The 18,708-nt window shown below is 42.0% G+C and overlaps 1 protein-coding gene across 1 annotated transcript in view; it reads left to right on the top strand.

The window, feature by feature from the left end:
* The window catches only part of GMPS (guanine monophosphate synthase), a 77,474-nt gene that overhangs the window by 37,072 nt on the left and 21,694 nt on the right, over positions 1 to 18,708 (top strand). The window contains exons 3-7 of the mRNA XM_056807588.1: positions 6,405 to 6,519; positions 12,468 to 12,565; positions 14,507 to 14,610; positions 16,670 to 16,863; positions 18,385 to 18,550. Coding sequence (XP_056663566.1) covers positions 6,405 to 6,519; positions 12,468 to 12,565; positions 14,507 to 14,610; positions 16,670 to 16,863; positions 18,385 to 18,550 — 677 coding nt within the window. The remainder of the gene's footprint in view (positions 1 to 6,404; positions 6,520 to 12,467; positions 12,566 to 14,506; positions 14,611 to 16,669; positions 16,864 to 18,384; positions 18,551 to 18,708) is intronic.

Here is an 18,708-nt window from a genome sequence, read left to right on the forward strand (position 1 = left end):
CAATCCAACAATCATATCATTGACGTTGAGTGGTACTTGGAACATAATTCAAATTTAGACTGGTGGCTTCTAGGGAGTTACTGAGTTACTCATTTGTGTAATTGAGTCACTGAGGCATACTGAAGCTTGATGTACTTGTACTTATCGTTTGGGCCTCTATGATTGATTTGTGTGCTGACTTCATGAGAATAGGTTTCTATGAGTGAGGAAGTTTTTTGGGCTTTGCCTGTAGCTGTGGTTTTGCTGGGGATTATGTACCTAAATAAAAGTTAACCCATGATCGTCTTTTTGGGATTAGGTTTAAGGGTCTGATCTTTTGGTGATGTTTTAGAGAATTAGGGTACAGGTGTTTTGCTCTTGCATTATTTCTTTTGAGACTAGGGAGAATAATATTCATGTCAATTCATAGGTAAGGGTCATTGATGAAGGAGGTCATGTAAAGGAGATAGAGTGGTCAATCACATCTCGCCAAGGAGCACTCTGTAGTCTCCTCAGCTATCACGTGTGACTTTGTCAAGGCGTCCTGGCCTGATGGCTCCCAGCACTTCAGTGGATCTTTCTCAGTGCCTTTTATTAAAGCAGTCAGTGGTTTTGTAAGTTCACCATAATTAGGTATCCATTGTCTGCAAAAACCTGTGGTTCCTAAGATAGCTTAGAATTGCCTTTTGGTCTTAGGGGCACTCAGCTTTTGTATGTCTCCTACTCTCTTTTGGGAAATGCTTCTGGACCCCGTAGACAGCACAAATCCTAAATATTCGACATGAGGAAGACACCATTGAAGTTTAGTTTTTGATATTTTGTGTCTCCTCTTGTAGAGCTCACATAGAAGATGTTTACTATCACGTAGGCACACTTTTGCAGATGGTGATGCTAGAAGTAAATCATCTACAAAGTGAATGAGTTTATTGTCCTTAAACTGAATTTTTTTCAAATCTTTAAGATTTGAGAAAACAGCAAAGGACTTTCACAGAATCCCTGTGGCAAACGGGACCATGAATATTTATTTTCCCTGCCATGTGAATGCAAATCTCTTTTGTGAGTCTTCGTGTATAGGTATTGAGAAAAAAGCAGAACATAAATCAATCACAGTAAAATATTTTTCATGACTTGGGATAGATGAAACGATGGTGGCAGGACTTAGTACAACTGGGTTAGATTTTACTACATGATCATTAACAGCTCTTAAATCTTGAATGAATCTATAGACTATTTGTCCTTCAGCATCTAGCTTGGGTTTTTTAACTGGTAAAATTGAGGTGTTATATTCAGAGATGCATGGTATTATTATGCCTTGCTCCAATAATGAATTTATTATCGGGGATAATCCCATCAATGGCTTCTTTGCTAAGGGGGTATTGTGGATTGCATGGTAGTGGACCTCTTTTAGTCAGCACTTTAACAGGGGTTGCTGATTTTAATAAACCATACATCTGTAGAATCTGTAGCCCATAAGCCTTTTGGAATATCACATGTTATATGATAGATGTTATTCCTTTCCCCCTCTGATTCTACTGTATCTAGGAATAATACAGGGAAAAGGTTTAGGGATTCTTCTGGGAGTTTTAAAGAAATATCTCTGGTTGGGGTACATACTATTGTTGCTCTCAATTTACAAAGAAGATCCCTACCCACTAGATTCATTGAGAAATTTGTCATTAAAAAAAGTGTTATACACTTAGTGGTCCAAGTGAAACCATTCTTGGTTCTAGCTTTTTTACTTTTTGAGGTCTTCCTGTCACACCCACAACTTCTATTGAACCCACTGCTTTACACTCCTCAGGGGATTTCTGCAACACAGATTTGGCAGCACCTGTGTCTAAGAGACAATCATAAACTTGTGTTCCTACTTTTAGGGTACATGGGGTTCTGTACTATTTTCTGGAGAATGGACAGGTATCACAGGAGCTAACACACTAGGATCAGGAAAACTCAACACTTGTTCCTGTTTTCTCATTCTCTAATTCTTCATTGATTTCTCCTGCACTAATTTCCCATGTTTTTAAAATCTCTTTGTCATTTTCATTAGTTTTTATTCCATTGCCTATATTTCCTAGTCCATTTTCTCCATAGACTACATTATTAACTGTGCTGGCCTTGGCACACCTTCATAATGAAGTTACACCTTTTTGTATATCAAGTTTTTGGGGATTCCTACCAGCTACTTGGGAATATTTTGGATGAGCACCTGCTTTGTTATATTCTTGTATGGTATTCAGGTCTGCAGCTTGTTGTGAATTATGGTAGCATCTAGTATCAAAAGAATTTGGGTAGTTTGGTCTCCTATACTGGAATGTATTATTAAATACATTATTAAACCCATAATTTCTATATCCATTTTGCCGGAATCCATTAAAGCTATTAAATCTATTGCCTCCATCTCCCCTGAAGCTTTGTCCAAAGAATTGTCCACTAAATCTGCATTCTCTCATGAGATGACTAGGTCTGTTACAAAGAAAACATCTTGGGGTTTGTCTGTATTATCTGGGGTTGTGATTATTTCTGGGTTATCTATAAGTCTTTAGTGTAGCTACTGTGTTTTCCTGCACTTCACTGGATTTCAGTTTTTGTTTAAGCTCTCTGGTTTCTTTGGTTAAGTTATCAGTTATATTGTTTTTCTCTTCTGATTCCCTATCTTTCTCATCTTGGAAAATATAGTTAGCAGTTCTCCTAATTTTGACAAGACCCATGTCAAACCAATTTGGACAGTGACTCCGAAAATAATTTCGGACCACAGGGCATGCATTTTTCACAAACTGCCTGCGAATATAATTTACGTTTTCATCTGTTAAAGTATTCAATACAATCCATTTTTCTGCACAGTCAATAATTCTATCAAGGAAAGTGGAGGGAGTCTCTCACTTCCTGCTTTAGGTACCCAAATATAGATCAGGTTCCTGGGCGTCTGGAATTTTGCCTCATCTCATAGTTTCAGTTATTGCCTCCCTGGCTGTAGTAAGTCTCTGTACCCCATAAAAAAAGTTATATTCCCAATCAGGATCCTGAGTTGGCCAGTCAGCAATTTGGAGGTTATTATTAGTGTCCTGTATAATCTGCTGTTGCTCCCTTTTTGTTAATAATTTATCCATAAGGATGTCAAAGTCCAAAAAGAAGGATTGTAAAGCTTAATTAAACGCTTAAACTACTTTACAACTGCCATGGGTTCTTCTTCATATGATGGAGTATTTTTCTTAAAACTATCTATATTAGCCTGTGTAAACTTTTTGTGGCACATGAGATTCTCTATACCACACTCTGGGGTCACTATGGATACCTCCCTTAAAGGGAACATTTGAGCTGGTTTGCTTTCTAATGCTTCAGTTTCCATTTCTAATTTAGTTCAATTATCTAATTTAGTAGCACCCTCTAATTTAGTTGTGTCATGTTCTTTAGTTTCTGCCATTGTCCCTTTAGCCTTGAGTAATTCCTCATTTTGAGTTTGCATTCTATCTGGCTTAGTCTCTATATAGTTCACTTTTAACATTAGATCACTCTTTGCAGTGGCCTACTTAATGCTTCCTTTTAAATGTTTAAACACGACTGCCAAAGATTTGATCATCATGTAAAGGCACATGATAAACAATAATAGCACAGGGACATTAGTAAGAGATTAGTTGTCGGAGTGTCAATGAGAGTAATGGCATTAGAAAGTCATAGGCAAGTACATTTTGTATATATTTTGGTACAGTAATGAAAAATGAGAGAAGTCATATAATTCACCACCTTTTCTGAGAGTACAGAGTCTTTGTATCAAGTTGACTGGGAGATGGATTTTGTAGCCACCTATAGTTCAGCTCACTATTACCACAGCTCACAGTGAAACTGTTAGTACTAGCTGCTTCCACAGACCCCCTGCTGAGATAACGGTTCCAACTGCCCAAATTGACCGTTAGACCTTTAAAATCAGATTATTAGGTTCTTTGTTCTATTTAGCTTGCCAAAGTATAAAAATAAATGCAAATGGCGAGTTATAAAAATATTTAGATGGAAAAACTGTTCAATTATAGATTCAAATAGGTTCAGATACTTTTGATAGATATAGATATAATCAAAAGTAACCTCAGTGACAAAGTGAAGCTCAAATGTGAACTTCCCTTCAGGGCCATATGTAAGGATGCTAAAGAGGCTCTTATTATAAAAATGAAACATTTATTGAAATATATAAGGATAAATAAAGGATTTCTAATTCTAAGGGATTCTAAATCCACCCAAATTAACTCCCTGGTTCTGCAAGGAACCACTTCTATCTAAATTAAAACTACTGCTATTATCCTTATAATTCTTAATTTTGCCTTCCAATTATAAAATAGCAAAGGCTAGCTGGTTGAGTCTCAACAAGAATCAAGTTAGGACTCTGAACCTTAACAGACTCAGAGTCCAAACCAAAGACCAGGTTTTTCTTTGGTCTTCTCAGAGTTAAACAATCTATAAAAACCACAATAGAGAGTCAATTGTGTTTCCCAAGTTGGGAGAGGAAAACACTGAGCTCCTTCATGTTCCCTCCTCCAGCCCTGAGAGAGAGTCTCTGAGAGTGTGTCACTGCCAACTGCCAGAGAGAGTAATTGACACAGAAAAACACTTATAACTGTCACATCTGAAATTAACGTGCTCTCTCAGCTCTGCTTCAAACTCCAATTCTTGTCTCAAGCAGCCACTTTACTTCTTATCCGTATCCCTAAACTAATAAAACAGTACTTATTTTCTAATATCATCCTTACAGGAGTCTGCCTTATTTATGACTTGCAGTCTGAGTAGATATCTGTGACCAGCAATTTGATGACTGCCCCATGTACTGGACTTCTTTCTCTGATTTACTACACCTGCCCTGGTATTCCTTTTCGTAGATTGTATGTAGCAGTTTCTCTTGTTACTGAGCGTGACAGTCACATATATGGACAGTTTCCTTCTACTCTTCATATATACCTCTTTAGTTTTTCATTTGAACTCTTGATCATATTTGCTAACCTCCAGGGAAATCTGTATTTTATAGACCCTTATCGGGTGAACTCCATTCAAGAGTCAGGATTCCTTAATCTGATTCTCAAATTCTATCTTTTTAATCAGTTATTTCTTAAGTCTATCTTTTTCTTTCTTCATTTGGCATGAATGATAAAATTATCCCAGGGGCCCGAAGGTCTCAAGTTTTTTTTTTTTGCCTAAGACTTCAGGGTCTTTAATAGTGTTAAACGGGTTCCTTTTGTGTTAGTATCATTTGTTCCACAAGACAAGTAGAAGTGGGAAGGGGTTGTCATATTTGCAGGGCTTTGAGAAATTTCTCATTGTGACATGGATATCTGGAGAAGTATCCTAATTCTGTGTACCTGCTAGACCTGAATCAGCCATCACTAATGGTATTAAGTTCTGACTTTTTCAAGGTTTGCCAGTAAAGCCCAACCTAGAAGAGCTTTGAGTGTAGGTCATCCTGCTGGGGTCCTAGAACTAACCTCACCATTTCGAGGCTCCTCACAAGGCTGACTTGAGTGGGAGGTGGGGTGCATTTTGGTTTTATTTATTTCTTAATTAAATTTTATTTTCAGTTATGCATAGAAACAATTTTTGACATTTTTGTGATTCAGATTTTTTCCCTCCTTTCTGCCTTCCCTCCAGGTGGTAAATAGTCTGACATAGGTTATACCAGTGCTTTCATGCAATACATATTTCTATATTCCCTATGCTGTGACAGAAGACACACATCACACATACATTAAAAATTTGTGAAGGAAATAAAGTGAAGGATTGGAAGGATGGCCCACTTTGATCTGTACTAAGACTGCAACAGGTCCTTCTTTGGCTGGGAAGAACATTTTCATCATAGGTTCCTTGTGGTTATCTTGAAGACGCTTTGCTGATAATGATTTAGTCCTTCATTGCTGATCATTGTACATTTTTTCTGTTACTCCATACATTGTGCTCTTGGTTCTGCTCACTTCATTTTGCACCAGTTCATACAAGTCCAGGTTTTTCTTGACTCATCCTATTCATTATTTCTTATTGTGCAATAGTTATCACCATTTACCACAGCTTATTCACATAGGGAATGCATTTTTGCAGTCCTAAGAGTTCTTGAAAGGTGCCGTCTGCATTGGTGGGAGAAATGCTCCCACCAACAGTATCACAGAGTTTAAAAAACTTAAGCCTGTGTGAGACACTGAGTTAGACCCAAGGAATTTAAATGAAAAAACTGAAGTCCTTGCTCTGAAAGGAGTTCTGGGTCTGAACTGGAATGAGAAATGTCCACAAATAAAGAGAATTCTATGAATAAGGTGAGGTCAAGATGCCATAAGAAATCTGACATGAGAAAAATCACTTGTGGCTGTGGTGGTCAGGGAGGGTTTTAAGTTTTATAACTGGGCTAGATAATTAATCATTGATGTTCATAGCTAATGCTCGTTCTCTTTGATTCACAGAGCCATCATCATCTCTGGAGGACCAAACTCCGTGTATGCAGAAGATGCTCCCTGGTTTGATCCAGCAATCTTCACCATTGGCAAGCCAGTTCTTGGAATTTGCTATGGCATGCAGGTAGTTTTAGCATAAATGCCAACTTAGAATTCTCAATTGGTTTTGAGGGTTGGTTTGGATTCCAGCTATACTGGTATTTTTTGTGTTTGGGATACAATATAATTTGGGATCATGATAAGAGAGCATCTTATTTAAGGAGCTGACTAGAGATTACAGCGGTAGAAATAAAATGTCTCTGCAATATTGGAAAACTTGTCAGAATTGAAAGTCTAACCCGTTTCTCTTTGGAAGAGACAAATCACAAGGAAAATAAACCCATGTGAGGAATTGATTTCTAATGTACAGTCACCAAACTCCAACCCCCACAGGTAGTTAGCAAAGATACAGAGCAGGCTCTTTCACCTTCTACAGCTATAGGAAGGGCATGTTTCATTGTTGTGGCTTCTTTGGGGAATTTAGTGGGTTTTGCAAGCTAATTTTCCAAGAATTGCAATTTTCACTTTGAATTTATTCACATTAACATTCTTTCATTTCCTAGTATCTCTCTTTTTTTTTAGATCCCTTTCCTTTATTATACTTTATCCTGGCTATAACTTAAAAAAAAAAATAACCTGTCTCTTCCTTCTTAGAATCAATATATGAAGGTAGAAGAGTGGAAAGGACTAGACAATGGGTGGCAGGGGGTGGAGTGGGGAAGTGGGTCAAGTGACTTACCCAGGGTCACATGGGCCAGTAAGTGAGGTCAGATTTGAACTTGGGATCTTGGGTCTCCAAGCCTGATGCTCAGGCTACCTAGCTGCTTCCCACTGTGATTGTCATTGTTTGACGTTCTTTAGTGCATGTCTGTTCCTGCAGATACTTATTCTCCCCCACCCCCCTCCCCACCTTCTCTTTCCCAAGTTCTTGGATTTTATTTGTTATTAAACCCCCTTTTCTTTCTTTGGTCCCTTTCTTTGTTCTTTCTGTGGCCCTTCTCTTCTCTTAGTTTATCTATCATTGCAAAATCTCTCCCTTTCTCCTCTCCAGCAAGTTTTTATTTGCTTGTTCTTATTATTTAACTTTCTTCTTCCAGTCTTCTGAATTTTATTTTCTGATCTATGGCTAATACATTTGTTCCTTCTTCATTATTTGGGTCCCTCTTGGGGTTAGTTTCAGAGGCACACTGAATTTGAGCTCTTGTTTCTAATGTGTCTCTCTATTATTGTCTCTGTAGACCCCACTTTATATCCTCCTTTAGAAGTAGTCCCAAGTGTTAGAAGTTACCTGGTGTCAGTTGGTCAGTCAACAAACATGTGTTACAAACATGTATTAAGCACCTAATGAGTGCCAGGCACTGTGCTTTCTGCTGGGGAGACAAAGAGACAAGAAAAGATGGTCCCTGCCCTCGAGCTCAGAATAAAACAACAAACTTGTCAGTCTAGACAAAGCAAAGAGAAAGGACAAATGGGATATCAGGACTAGAGAGAAGGCCCTGGAGTGAAGAGGGAGGAGGAGACTTGAAGGAAGCCAGAGAGTCAGTAATTGGAAGAGGAGAGGAGAGTGTTTCAGACATGGAATAATATCTAAGTTCTCTTAATTAGACCACCCGAAATTAGATGAACTGGAATATCACTTTCTGCTAAACTCTTCTGTGTTCTGATCTAAGCCTTGGACAGTATCTTCTAGGTTACAGAGACTTTACTAGGACTGCTCTGCTAAAAGCAGAAAAAATTGAGTCATGTTGTGCTAGGTTTTATAAATGTGAGGGAATGGCCACATTCTGGCTAATCGGAGTGTGAAGTTCTCTGTGGATTATCCTGACCCTGGTTCTCTTCCTTTGACCATTCTCCTAGCTGCTGGCATTGGAGAGATGATGAGAAAGCAGAAATTTGTTGGTGCCAGAGGAAAACCCCAATTATTGGGTGGAAAGTAATGAGCGAAATGAGCAATGTCAAATTTCACATCTGACTTACATATAGAAGCTGTGTTGTGTTCAGTGATTTTTTTTCTCCCTTCTCCCAATTGAGCTGTTTTAAATCCTACTGAGAAAGGGGGTAATTTTACAATTTCTATAAATGACCCAAACAGGTTTATTTTATCAAGATGTGACCTATGTGTGTGGATATGAATGTTTCAGAAAGGAAAGCCGTTAGAAATCTGGAAGTGTACAGATTGATCTCTTTCCCTCTTCTAGCTGGCCTGAGAGCTTTGGAAATAAAGGGAGGAAATAGAAATCAATGCTTCCCATGTGTGAAGAATACAAAATGTATTCATTGTTCCTTTTGTTGATTTGATACCAGTGCATGATAATGGAAAGCACTGGCCTGTGTAACACCTAAATCCAATTTTGTAGGGTTGGTTGCAGATTTTACTTGGATTAATTCTTGGGAGAAAAAAACCCAAATAGAAATGAAGCAGTGTTATTGTGACAAATACAATCTTAATGATCCATCTTCCTTTGAGGTAGCCCTTCAAATACAAAGATTGTCATGTGCTAATCACCTTTCTTTGGCACACCATGAAAACAGATCATTTGATAAGGATTTAATAAATGTACCTCAGCTACTACATTTATTTTCTTCTTCCTGAAATGCTGGGGGCTTATAATAAGCCTTTGCCAACTATATTCTAAATTATGTCAATTGATGGAAATTTTGTTAGGGTTTTTTTTCCCCTGGCTCCTACAAAGTAGTAGAAATTTTGCCTCATATTTAAACTGGCTTTTACAATTGGACACTGCAAGGGGTAAATTTAGGGTTTTTTTTTTTAACTGAATATAAATTTAGTTGGTTGCCAGGGATTAATTCAAATCCCAATAAAAATACTCAAGTCAGTTTGGGAATTTTATGGTGGTTTAATTAATATAGAGGGAAGGAATTAAGAGAGAGAGAAAGAGGTGTACGAATTTTCCGGCCTAGCCTGAGCCAAGGGGAGTTCAGAGACCCCAGCCACGAGGCCTCCTCCGAGAGGACCTCCTAGCAGGATAGCATTTAGGAAAGGTAAGGGGAAAAAAGGAATCAGCCTAAACTCTGAGAGAGTTCAGGGAAGATGCCTCACCTGACCCACGATATTGAGCTTCTCACAGTCACCGCACTAAGGACGCTTATTGCCAAACCCGGACGAGAGATGGAGGCACGCCAAGGTGCCTAGCACGCTGCCACCAGTCGTGTATCTGCTGCGAAAGAGAGAGCTACCTCTCCGCGAAAAGAGGTCAGAGAGAGGAAGTGATGTGATGTAGATAGACAGTTTTTTACATCACTTCCCTGCATCTCACATGTGCCAATGGTAGCTTAAGCTTGACTTGGGACAGCCCAGGGGGTCTGTCAGTTGTTTCTGATTTGTCATTTGCTAGCACATGTCTGTCATAGGCCATCCTCCTCAACACTTAATCCTTAAGTAGGGATGAATACATTCCTGATTGCTAGACTAGGTAGGGTGGAGTAAATCTAAAATTCACAACATTCACTGATGGTCCATTGCCCAGAAAAGCAAGTTGTGTAAATTTATGATTAAGCTAAGAGGCTTCCAGTAGCCTGACCTCTTTTCCTGGAGAATGTTACAGGATCTTTATTCAGAACTTTTTATAGAACAATAAGAATATAGAAATTGTACCCATTTTTGGCACAACAGAGGCATCTGGATAGATTTCATCATGATTGTAGCCTTCTTTATAATTGCATATTTTCATTTCAGAATACTTGGTAGTAGGGTGCCTCAGGGTGATCAAACCAGGTTTATTTGATCAATAATTGACCTATGTATTTGGGTACTGAATGTTTCAGTTCATTAATTTAGCTCTTTTTCACCCATTAGCCTTATCTTTTGGGAGAATGGTCTGCTTGGGCCCCTGTTTAAGCCCCTTCCCAGGACTGATAGTTCACCCCAGAGAGTGATCTAATATGCTTAGGGTGTAGTTCAGGGGCCCCAGATTAGCCAAAATAAGTACTTTGTAAATACCCTCCCCAGCAGATGAATAATAACCTGACATCCATGTTGGGCTGAAGAGACACCAAAGGATCACAGTCAAGACTGGGGTCTGGTGGGAGGAGAGATGGAAATGTCATTATGTTGGTAAATGAGTGAAGTTTGTATGTTCATTTTTGGTTAAGGAGAGGCAAGTACAGTTTAGAGGGCAGAACAGGGAGACCAAATTGATATGAGTATATGTAATAATAATAATAGAGACAAGAGGTCTTGGGTTCAGATTTGGCGTCAGACACTTTCTACCTATATAGCAAGTCATTTAACCCCACTTGTGTAGTCCTTACTGTGCTTATGTCTTGGAACAGATATTTGGTATCAATTCTATAACTGAAGGTAAGGAGTTTTTAAAGTAATACTCATAAGAGAGGCTGTTATTTGTCCCATTTTACAGATGATAAGGAAGCAACTAGGTGGCTCAGTGGGTAATACTTCTTAGTTGAAGTCCCTGGTGTTAAGGGTAAAATTTAGGGTTGAGCTTGAATATATTATTTAGTGGTCGCCAGGGATTTAAATTCTAAATCCCAATGAAATACTCAAATCAGAATGGGATTTTATGGTGGTTTATTTACAATAGAAGGAAGAAATTAAGAAGAAAGAGAAAGTGGGAAAACGGTTAAAGATCTACTCCAGCCTGACCTGAGCCAGGGGGAGTTCAGAGGCCTCTGAGCCAAGGGGCCTTCCCAGAAGATTAAATCTTAACTCTGCTTCCAGCTAGGAGTATTCCTCCAAGATGAAGGGCTTCCTTGGAGGCTGGAACCTTCAGAAGGGTCAAGGGGAAAGGAAGTCAGCCCTAACACTCAACATGTGGTGGCCTAAGGGAATCACAATCCCAGTCCCAGCTAGACCCACAGTTCAGAGCTCCTCTAAGTCAAATTTCACTGCCCAAGTCTGCATATATAAAGGCTGTTCTTTACATCACTTCCTGTGTCTCACATGTACCAATGGTGGCTTAAACTTGGTTTAGGACAGCCCAGGGGGTGAGTCATTTCTTTCTGATTTGCCATTTGTTAGCACAAGCAGGTCACAGACCATCCTCTCCCACTCTTAATCCTTAAGTGGGGGTGTATACATTCCTGATTGCTAGAATTCTAAAGACTAAGCAGGGTGGAGTAAAATCTAAAATTCACACTGGGCAAGTCATTCCACCTGTTTGCCTGTATCCACTGGAGAAGGAAATGGCAAACCACTCCAGTCTCTGTGCCAATAAAAGTTAGGGCGGGCCATGGTGTCATGAAGATTTAGACACAAGTGAACAACAACAACAATTACAGATGAGGACGCTGAGACAGACAGGTTAAATGATTTGCTCAGGATCACACCATTAAGAAGTGTCTGAGAGAGGATTAGAATTAAGGTCTTCCTGATGATCCCAGACCCAACTCCCTCACTCCTTTGCTGCTTATCTTTTCACCTTGAACCTAGACCAGAGCTGCCCTGGCACTGAGCCTCATGGGCAGCCTGGAATTGGAAGAGATCTAAAGTGTTTGTATCCAGCCTCCTGGGCACAGCTCAGAGGGCACAGCCACATCCAAGAATTCTAGAAAAATGTCTTCTCTTTGTGTATTTCCTTGTGAGCCTATTCTGGCGTAATAAAATCCCTGCTATTGATAGAAGACGGCGATGACCAGGCCCCATGTTGAAGTATCTGTCAGGGGAGGGATTGTTCCCAGTCCAGGAATCTGTATTCTAGGTGCATGCCGTGCAAGTGTGTACATGTGTGTGTCCGTGTCCATGCTTGTGCCCATGACCACAATGGCCAGACCGTGGCCAGTGAGACAGACGGTTCAGAGCTTGCTAGTTTCAGATCCCAGAGGAGTCTGATTCTTGCTTCACTTTAACATAAGGGAACAGTTGCCGGAGGAGAGGGCGAGGAGGACATCAGACCTCAGCCACCAGCTGTGTGGCATGGAATCCCTCATGTCTGAGGACTGAGGATGTGCTGTGGCAGCCATGGTACAGGTGGCTGTGGGTATCACCATTTCCCCTGTGCTCCTCGTACCCTCTGCTCTGCTTGGTATAACCATAATCCCCCTCTGTTTTCACAGATGATGAACAAAGTTTTTGGCGGTACTGTGCACAAAAAAAACGTCCGGGAGGATGGAGTCTTCAACATTAATGTGGACAACACCTGCTCATTATTCAGGTATCTTGGAAGATGACACGCCACCAGCACCGTGACAGGAGCTGGTGCTCTCAGAGAATGTGTCTCCAATGTTTAGGAGTGTTAGGCTGAATTGCTGCACAGGAGAGTTTCAGGGCTCCTTATCCCTCCCCAGACAAAGAGGGAAGGTAGGGAGCAGCAATGCTGGAGATGCCAGGGATTTTCTAGCCTTTCTTTGGGTGACATGTCTTGAGTGTGTCAGGGAGCTTTTGGCTGTGGGGTGCTTCTCCCCCATTTCACTCTGCCTGCCTGGCCTTTCTTCCTGGCTGGGTTTTGGGATTCCCTCACCTCAGCTTGACTCATGAGGGTGTTTCCAGTAGAGCTGAGCAGGATGAGGGAAGATGCCCTTTGTCAGCATGACCTATCAGATGTGTCTGGTTTGTTCCTAAGTGTGGAGCCTTTAAGGTTCTGCTCCTTTCCAGACTGATGGTCAAGCTGCTTGGTAGCTTCCTGGGGCCCAGGAACCACAATGTTGCTCAATGTTCATTCCTTTATTCCTGAACCCCAGGAGCTCTGTTTCCTGCTATCTTTCCTTTGTGTGCTTTTTTTCCCTGCTCCATTTTGGGTGGCCCCTTTTAACCATGCTCGTCCTCTGGGCCCTTGTACCTGGCCCCCCTCTTTCCCTTCATCTTTGATTTAAAAACCCCCTTCCTTCCTCCCTTCTTGTGGATGCAAGTCACCCAAAGAGTAGAGCACACCCTGCACTCCTTCATTTGTGTTTCACGTAGGAAGTCTCCAGTGTGCTTTGTGCATGCTTTCACTTCAGACCTTAGAGTTGGCTTCAGATTAGATAGACTTGTTCCTGAAGTTCTTGTCTTCTACCTTGCTCTAACTTCATACTAAGGTGTAATACCATTTTCAGCATCAAGGGGAGGAAAAAACTACCTTTCCAGGCTGAGGCTAATATGACTACAGGTTACTTCAGAAAAGACTAGAGGGGGAGCAGCGAGTTGTGTGGATAAAAGTCAGGAAGCTTCATCTTCCCGAGTTCAAATCTGGTTTCAGACGTTTATTTGTTGTGTGACCTTGGGCAAGTCATTTAGTCCTGATTGCCCAGCCCTGCTACTCCTCTGTCATAGAACCATTACAAAGACAGAAGGTAAAGGTTAAAAAAAAAGAAAAACTCCAGAGTGGTTTGGGGCTTAGAGTGGTCTGGGATGGTGTTGTAGGAGTCTATACTGCAAGAGCCTTCTGATCCCTGAGCCTTGGTTTCCTCATGTGAAAATGGACTAATAACACTGACCCTGCCTACCTGTCAGGGTTCTTGCTAGGAAAGTGCCTTGTGAAGGTCTAGGAAAGTGTAAGCTCTACTCCCAGAAGACTTTTTTTGCAGTTCTCTGTTACTTCATAAGCATTCATTTGAAGTCTGAAGGATGCTTCCCCTCACTCCCTCCTTTACTACAGAGACAGAGTGGCTGATTTCTCCATTCTATAGAATTAGTCACAGGATGGGCTTCGAGCTTGCTTCTGGGGCCAGAGAACTCAAATGGCCTAGATGGAGAGGAGGGCCTGACTCTGCCACCAGAGAGCATCGGGGTATCAGGATGTTCATTTTGTTTCTCTGGCCTCAGTTATTTTTAAAATTAGGGGGTTGGTTAGATGGTCCATTCAGGTCCAAACATTCTGATTCCATGCTGTCTACACTAGGAGAAATTGCTAAATTAGGGCTTTAGAAGATTTTGGAAGTCCGAATTTTAACTAGCCTGAGTCTTGAGAAGATTGGACTCAGTGAGTCTCTTCTGAGCTGGAGGCACTTCTTTTAGCCTCATCAGGAGAGAGTCATTGTTTTCCCACCATGATCTCAGCCGCAGGTGGCTCTTCAAGGCTCCCTTCATTTACAGTTACTATTTCAAGACATGTTTTAAAACTTACATGTATTTTTTTGTTGTGTGTGTTTGACTCTAATTGAAATTTTGTCTTCAGGGGTCTTCAGAAGGAAGAGATTGTGTTGCTCACACATGGAGACAGTGTAGACAAAGTAGCTGAAGGATTCAAGGTTGTGGCCCAGTCTGGGAACATCGTAGCAGGTGCGGCTTTTGAAAACCTTGGGGACTCCATCTCGGGATTGGAGAACCTTGAGCTCTGTAGTTTTCAGTGTTCCATCACTCAGACAACTACTCTAAACGAGAGGAGCCCTTGGGGATCTCAGATAGTGACTGGCTGGCATCTGGGGACAGTGGAAGGAGGAGGAGACTGGGAAGTTGCAGCCTTGAGGTTGAACCCTACTTTGCTACTTCTCTCTGGCTTCCTGTGTGAAATACAGGGGATGCATCCCTCTTCTGGTTCTAAATTAAAGCTCCTTTAACTCAGGGATCACAATGTTGTCAAACATTGAGGCTCGAAGAGGATTGGGTTCTGTGCCCCTGGCTGGGCATTAGCACACGCAGGGTGCTGGTCCAGATGGTGTAGCTGTAAATGGTGGCTTGATTCTGAGCTTCCCGGGCAGGCCCTCATCCCTGTTGTCTCCACATGGCGAGTAAGAGCTGCTCATGCCATGCCATCATTCCTGCTCTCAAATGCCATTCTGCTCACTAGGGAAGGCGGGTGCTGCCATTCCAGCCATGGTTTATGTGCCTCACTGTGACTCAGCCTTCCAGGCAGACTATCCTCTTATCGTTCTGCCTCCCACCTCCTTCTCTTTTCTTATAGAATTCCTAGTTTCCTTCAGAGCTCAGCTCATGGGCCGTCTCCTCCTGGAGGCTTTCCCTCAAGTGTTTGCTCTTAGCCAGCTCACCACTCCTTCCCTGGTTCCTTGGACTACTTTTCATCCAGGTTGTACCCTCACTGAGGTGTGTCCCAAAGCTCTGGCCTGAAGCCTTCTCTGCCCGCTGTCTTATTTCCCTTGAGTTCATCTTCCATGGTGTCAACAGTCTTCTCTCTGCAGAGTCTGCTTGGCCAGTTCTCACCTCCCTGCTGACCTCTGGTCTTCCTTTTTCTAGTGTCCTTTCAGGCATCTCTAACTGGATGTCATCCTATGGACATCTTCAACTCAGCATGTCCAAAAGGGAACTTATCATCTTCTCTTCTTGCCCTCCCCCCTTTCTAGGCTTACCGACCAGGTGGCTATCTTTGACTCCTCACCCTTTTAGCCCATGCTCCATATCCAGTCTCTGATCAGGTCTTGTTTTTACCTCATAGCATCTCTCTTAGATGCCCCTTCCTCCCTTCTGACACCACCCCACCCTGGATGTTGCAATAGCTCCTGGTGGCTCTGCCTGCCTCTGGTCTCCCTACTCCATCCTCCAGTAAGCTGTCATATTGTTATTCTAAAATGCCAGTCTGACTTTGTCTCTCATTAAGCAAACTCCAGGGACTGCCTCTTACCTCCAGGATAAAATCCAAATCCTTTCCTGTCTGGACAGTTTGCTATCCCCTCCACGACTCTTCGATCCAAAGACTCTGGCTTTCTTGCTGTTCTTTGCATGAGACACTCCTGTCTCCTAGCTCAGAGCATTTTCTCTGGAGGTCTCTGCCTCCTGCCTCCCCTGGTTTCTCCGCTACACACTCGTAGAAGTCTTTTTGATCCTCTATAGTCTGTGCTTTCTCTCTGACTTTCTCTTTGTTTTATTCTTTCTTCATCTTGTTTGTATGTAAAGTGTCTACATGTTGCCTCTCCCTGTTAGACTGGGAGCCCCTTGAAGGCAGGACTGGCTTTTGTCTTTCTTTGTAGACCTAGTGTTGGCATAATGCCTGCCTAGAGTAGCCACTTTATGGATGCTGATGGACCAACTGACAGGTTGTGAGTGCTTTCTCCCTCATTGACTCAGCTTTCAGCTCTTCTCTGTTCTATCATCTCCCCCTACCCCCGGTTAAATACTGCTTGAGGAAGACAGAGATTCTTTCCCCTGTCTTTGGATCCCAGCCAAGGCTCAGCACCTTGATTGTAGGAGAAGGCACTTAAGTGACAGTTGGCCTGAATCGGGCCCCCAAAATAAGAAGCCTCATTGCCATGGTATTTTAATTTTTACGTTTTCCTTGCCATCCACTATGGTCTACCTGTTAACAAATTCAGAGAGAGTTTGCAAGGGAAAAAAGTCTTTTCAATTTGAGTAATTTTTAATACCTCTTGATATTATTTCTTTGTAGGCATAGCAAATGAATCTAAAAAGCTTTATGGAGTACAATTCCACCCTGAGGTTGGCCTTACGGAAAATGGGAAAGCAATATTGAAGAATTTCCTTTATGATATTGCTGGCTGCAGTGGGACCTTTACAGTGCAGAACAGAGAACTCGAGTGCATTCGGGAGATTAAGGAACGAGTAGGAACTTCAAAGGTTCTGGTGAGCAATGTGCAATACAGTCGTCCCTCACTATAGCACAATTCACTTATTGTGGCTTCACTATATTGTGGGGTTTTTTTCCTTTTTTTTCCTTTTTTTGGTAAATCTAATTCTTTATTGTGGTATTTTCATTATATTGCGGGATTTTGCAGATGAATACCATACTGTACACAGTGTAGATGCAATATGCCACTGCGCAAGTTTGCCAATGTGAGATTGTACACAGCACACTATTGGCTGATGGAATGAAAGCCAAACCAACCACCGTGCTGTGTTCTGTATCCTGGGCGCTGATTGACTCAGTGTTTTTGAGTGTGGAAAAGGTTTACAGGAGAGTGAAGGGTTTATAAAGCCTAAGTATATATGTATATAGAAATATACCCTGCTACACTGCAGACTTCACCTATCACCGGGGTCATCAGAACACAACTGCAATAAGTGATGGATCACTATAGATGTTTCTTAAAGGAAATGTTGCCTTTTTTTTTTTTAACCAGAGTTGACAAAATGCATTCTTTGCACATGAAATGCATGCATTCCTACTTATTTGTTTAGTTCATTAGTTTTGAAACCATTTTCATCTTGCAGTAAAATTTTTTGAGCACACACCTTCTAAAATTTTATATTCACTTACATATAAATTAAACCCACATGCTACTCTTAATAATTATGTTGGCTCTATAATTTTACACCAAAAAATAAACATTTTAAAAAGTTGAAAAAGTAATTGATGCCATTTGAGCCTAATCAGGAGGGAGCCAATTGAATTTACCAAACAGGCCAGTGATATGGTCAGGTCTGGGCACAGGAAATGTCTGCATTTGGGCAGCTGTGGAGAAGGTGGATTAGAGAGTTGAGGCACTGGAGACTGAGAGACCAGGGATTCCAGCAGTGGTCCAGGTGGGAGATGATTGGCCTGGGGCATGGAAGCTGGCGGAAGTCTGGTAATCCAGGGTTTCTGCGGGCAGCGAGAGGCATCAGAGATAATTAGGGATTACAGACCAGACCCTGGAAGTGTGGCAGTACCTCCGACAGAACTGTGGAGTCTGGGGAGCATGGGTGACAAAAGTAGTGCCCCTCCTTACCTGTTCCTTCTGGGCTGCTTGGTCTTTCCCACCATAAAGGGGGAAGCTGGTAATTTGCTGGCTTCTACCTTGGGGTGCCTGGCCTCAGGGATGGTGAAGGAGAGCTGAGGGCCTAACCAGCTGCTATGGAGGTGGCATGGTCCCCTGGGAAGTTTGCAGGGAGGAACAGGCTAGGGCAGTGTCGAAAAGGCCAGGGGCTGTACGAGCCTAGCTCTGGGGGTGGTGCTCCAGCTCTGACTCAAGCCTGCCAGGCTCCAGGAACACATCCTCTAGCCTGCTTTCTTGGGATTCATTCCGAGTTCTCTTTGGGTGGGCCAGAACTGATTAGCTGTCAGGATGAGAAAGAAGTGACTGGTGCACGCTTACAGTGGTGCTACTCTCCTTTTCCATGCTGGAGCCAGTTCCATTTCCTCACTTCCATGTCCTCCTTCCTTAGGTTTTGCTCAGTGGTGGTGTGGACTCCACAGTGTGCACCGCTTTGTTGAATCGGGCGTTGGACCAAGATCAAGTCATTGCTGTGCATATTGATAATGGTTTCATGAGGAAGAGGGAGAGCCAATCTGTGGAAGAAGCGCTCAGAAAACTTGGGATTCAGGTCAAAGGTATGCCCTCAAAGTGGATGGTGGGCCTTCTGACTTTATTGAACAGTTTCTCCTGGCTTTCTTGCAAGTGCCAGCAGAAACTCCATTTTTACTGGAGGCCTTTGCCCACACTCTGGACTTTGGTGCCTTCTCTTGGTTACGTGTTTCTGATCCTTCTT

The sequence above is a fragment of the Monodelphis domestica genome, chromosome 8, assembly GCF_027887165.1.
Source record: "Monodelphis domestica isolate mMonDom1 chromosome 8, mMonDom1.pri, whole genome shotgun sequence".
Taxonomy (NCBI): domain Eukaryota; kingdom Metazoa; phylum Chordata; class Mammalia; order Didelphimorphia; family Didelphidae; genus Monodelphis; species Monodelphis domestica.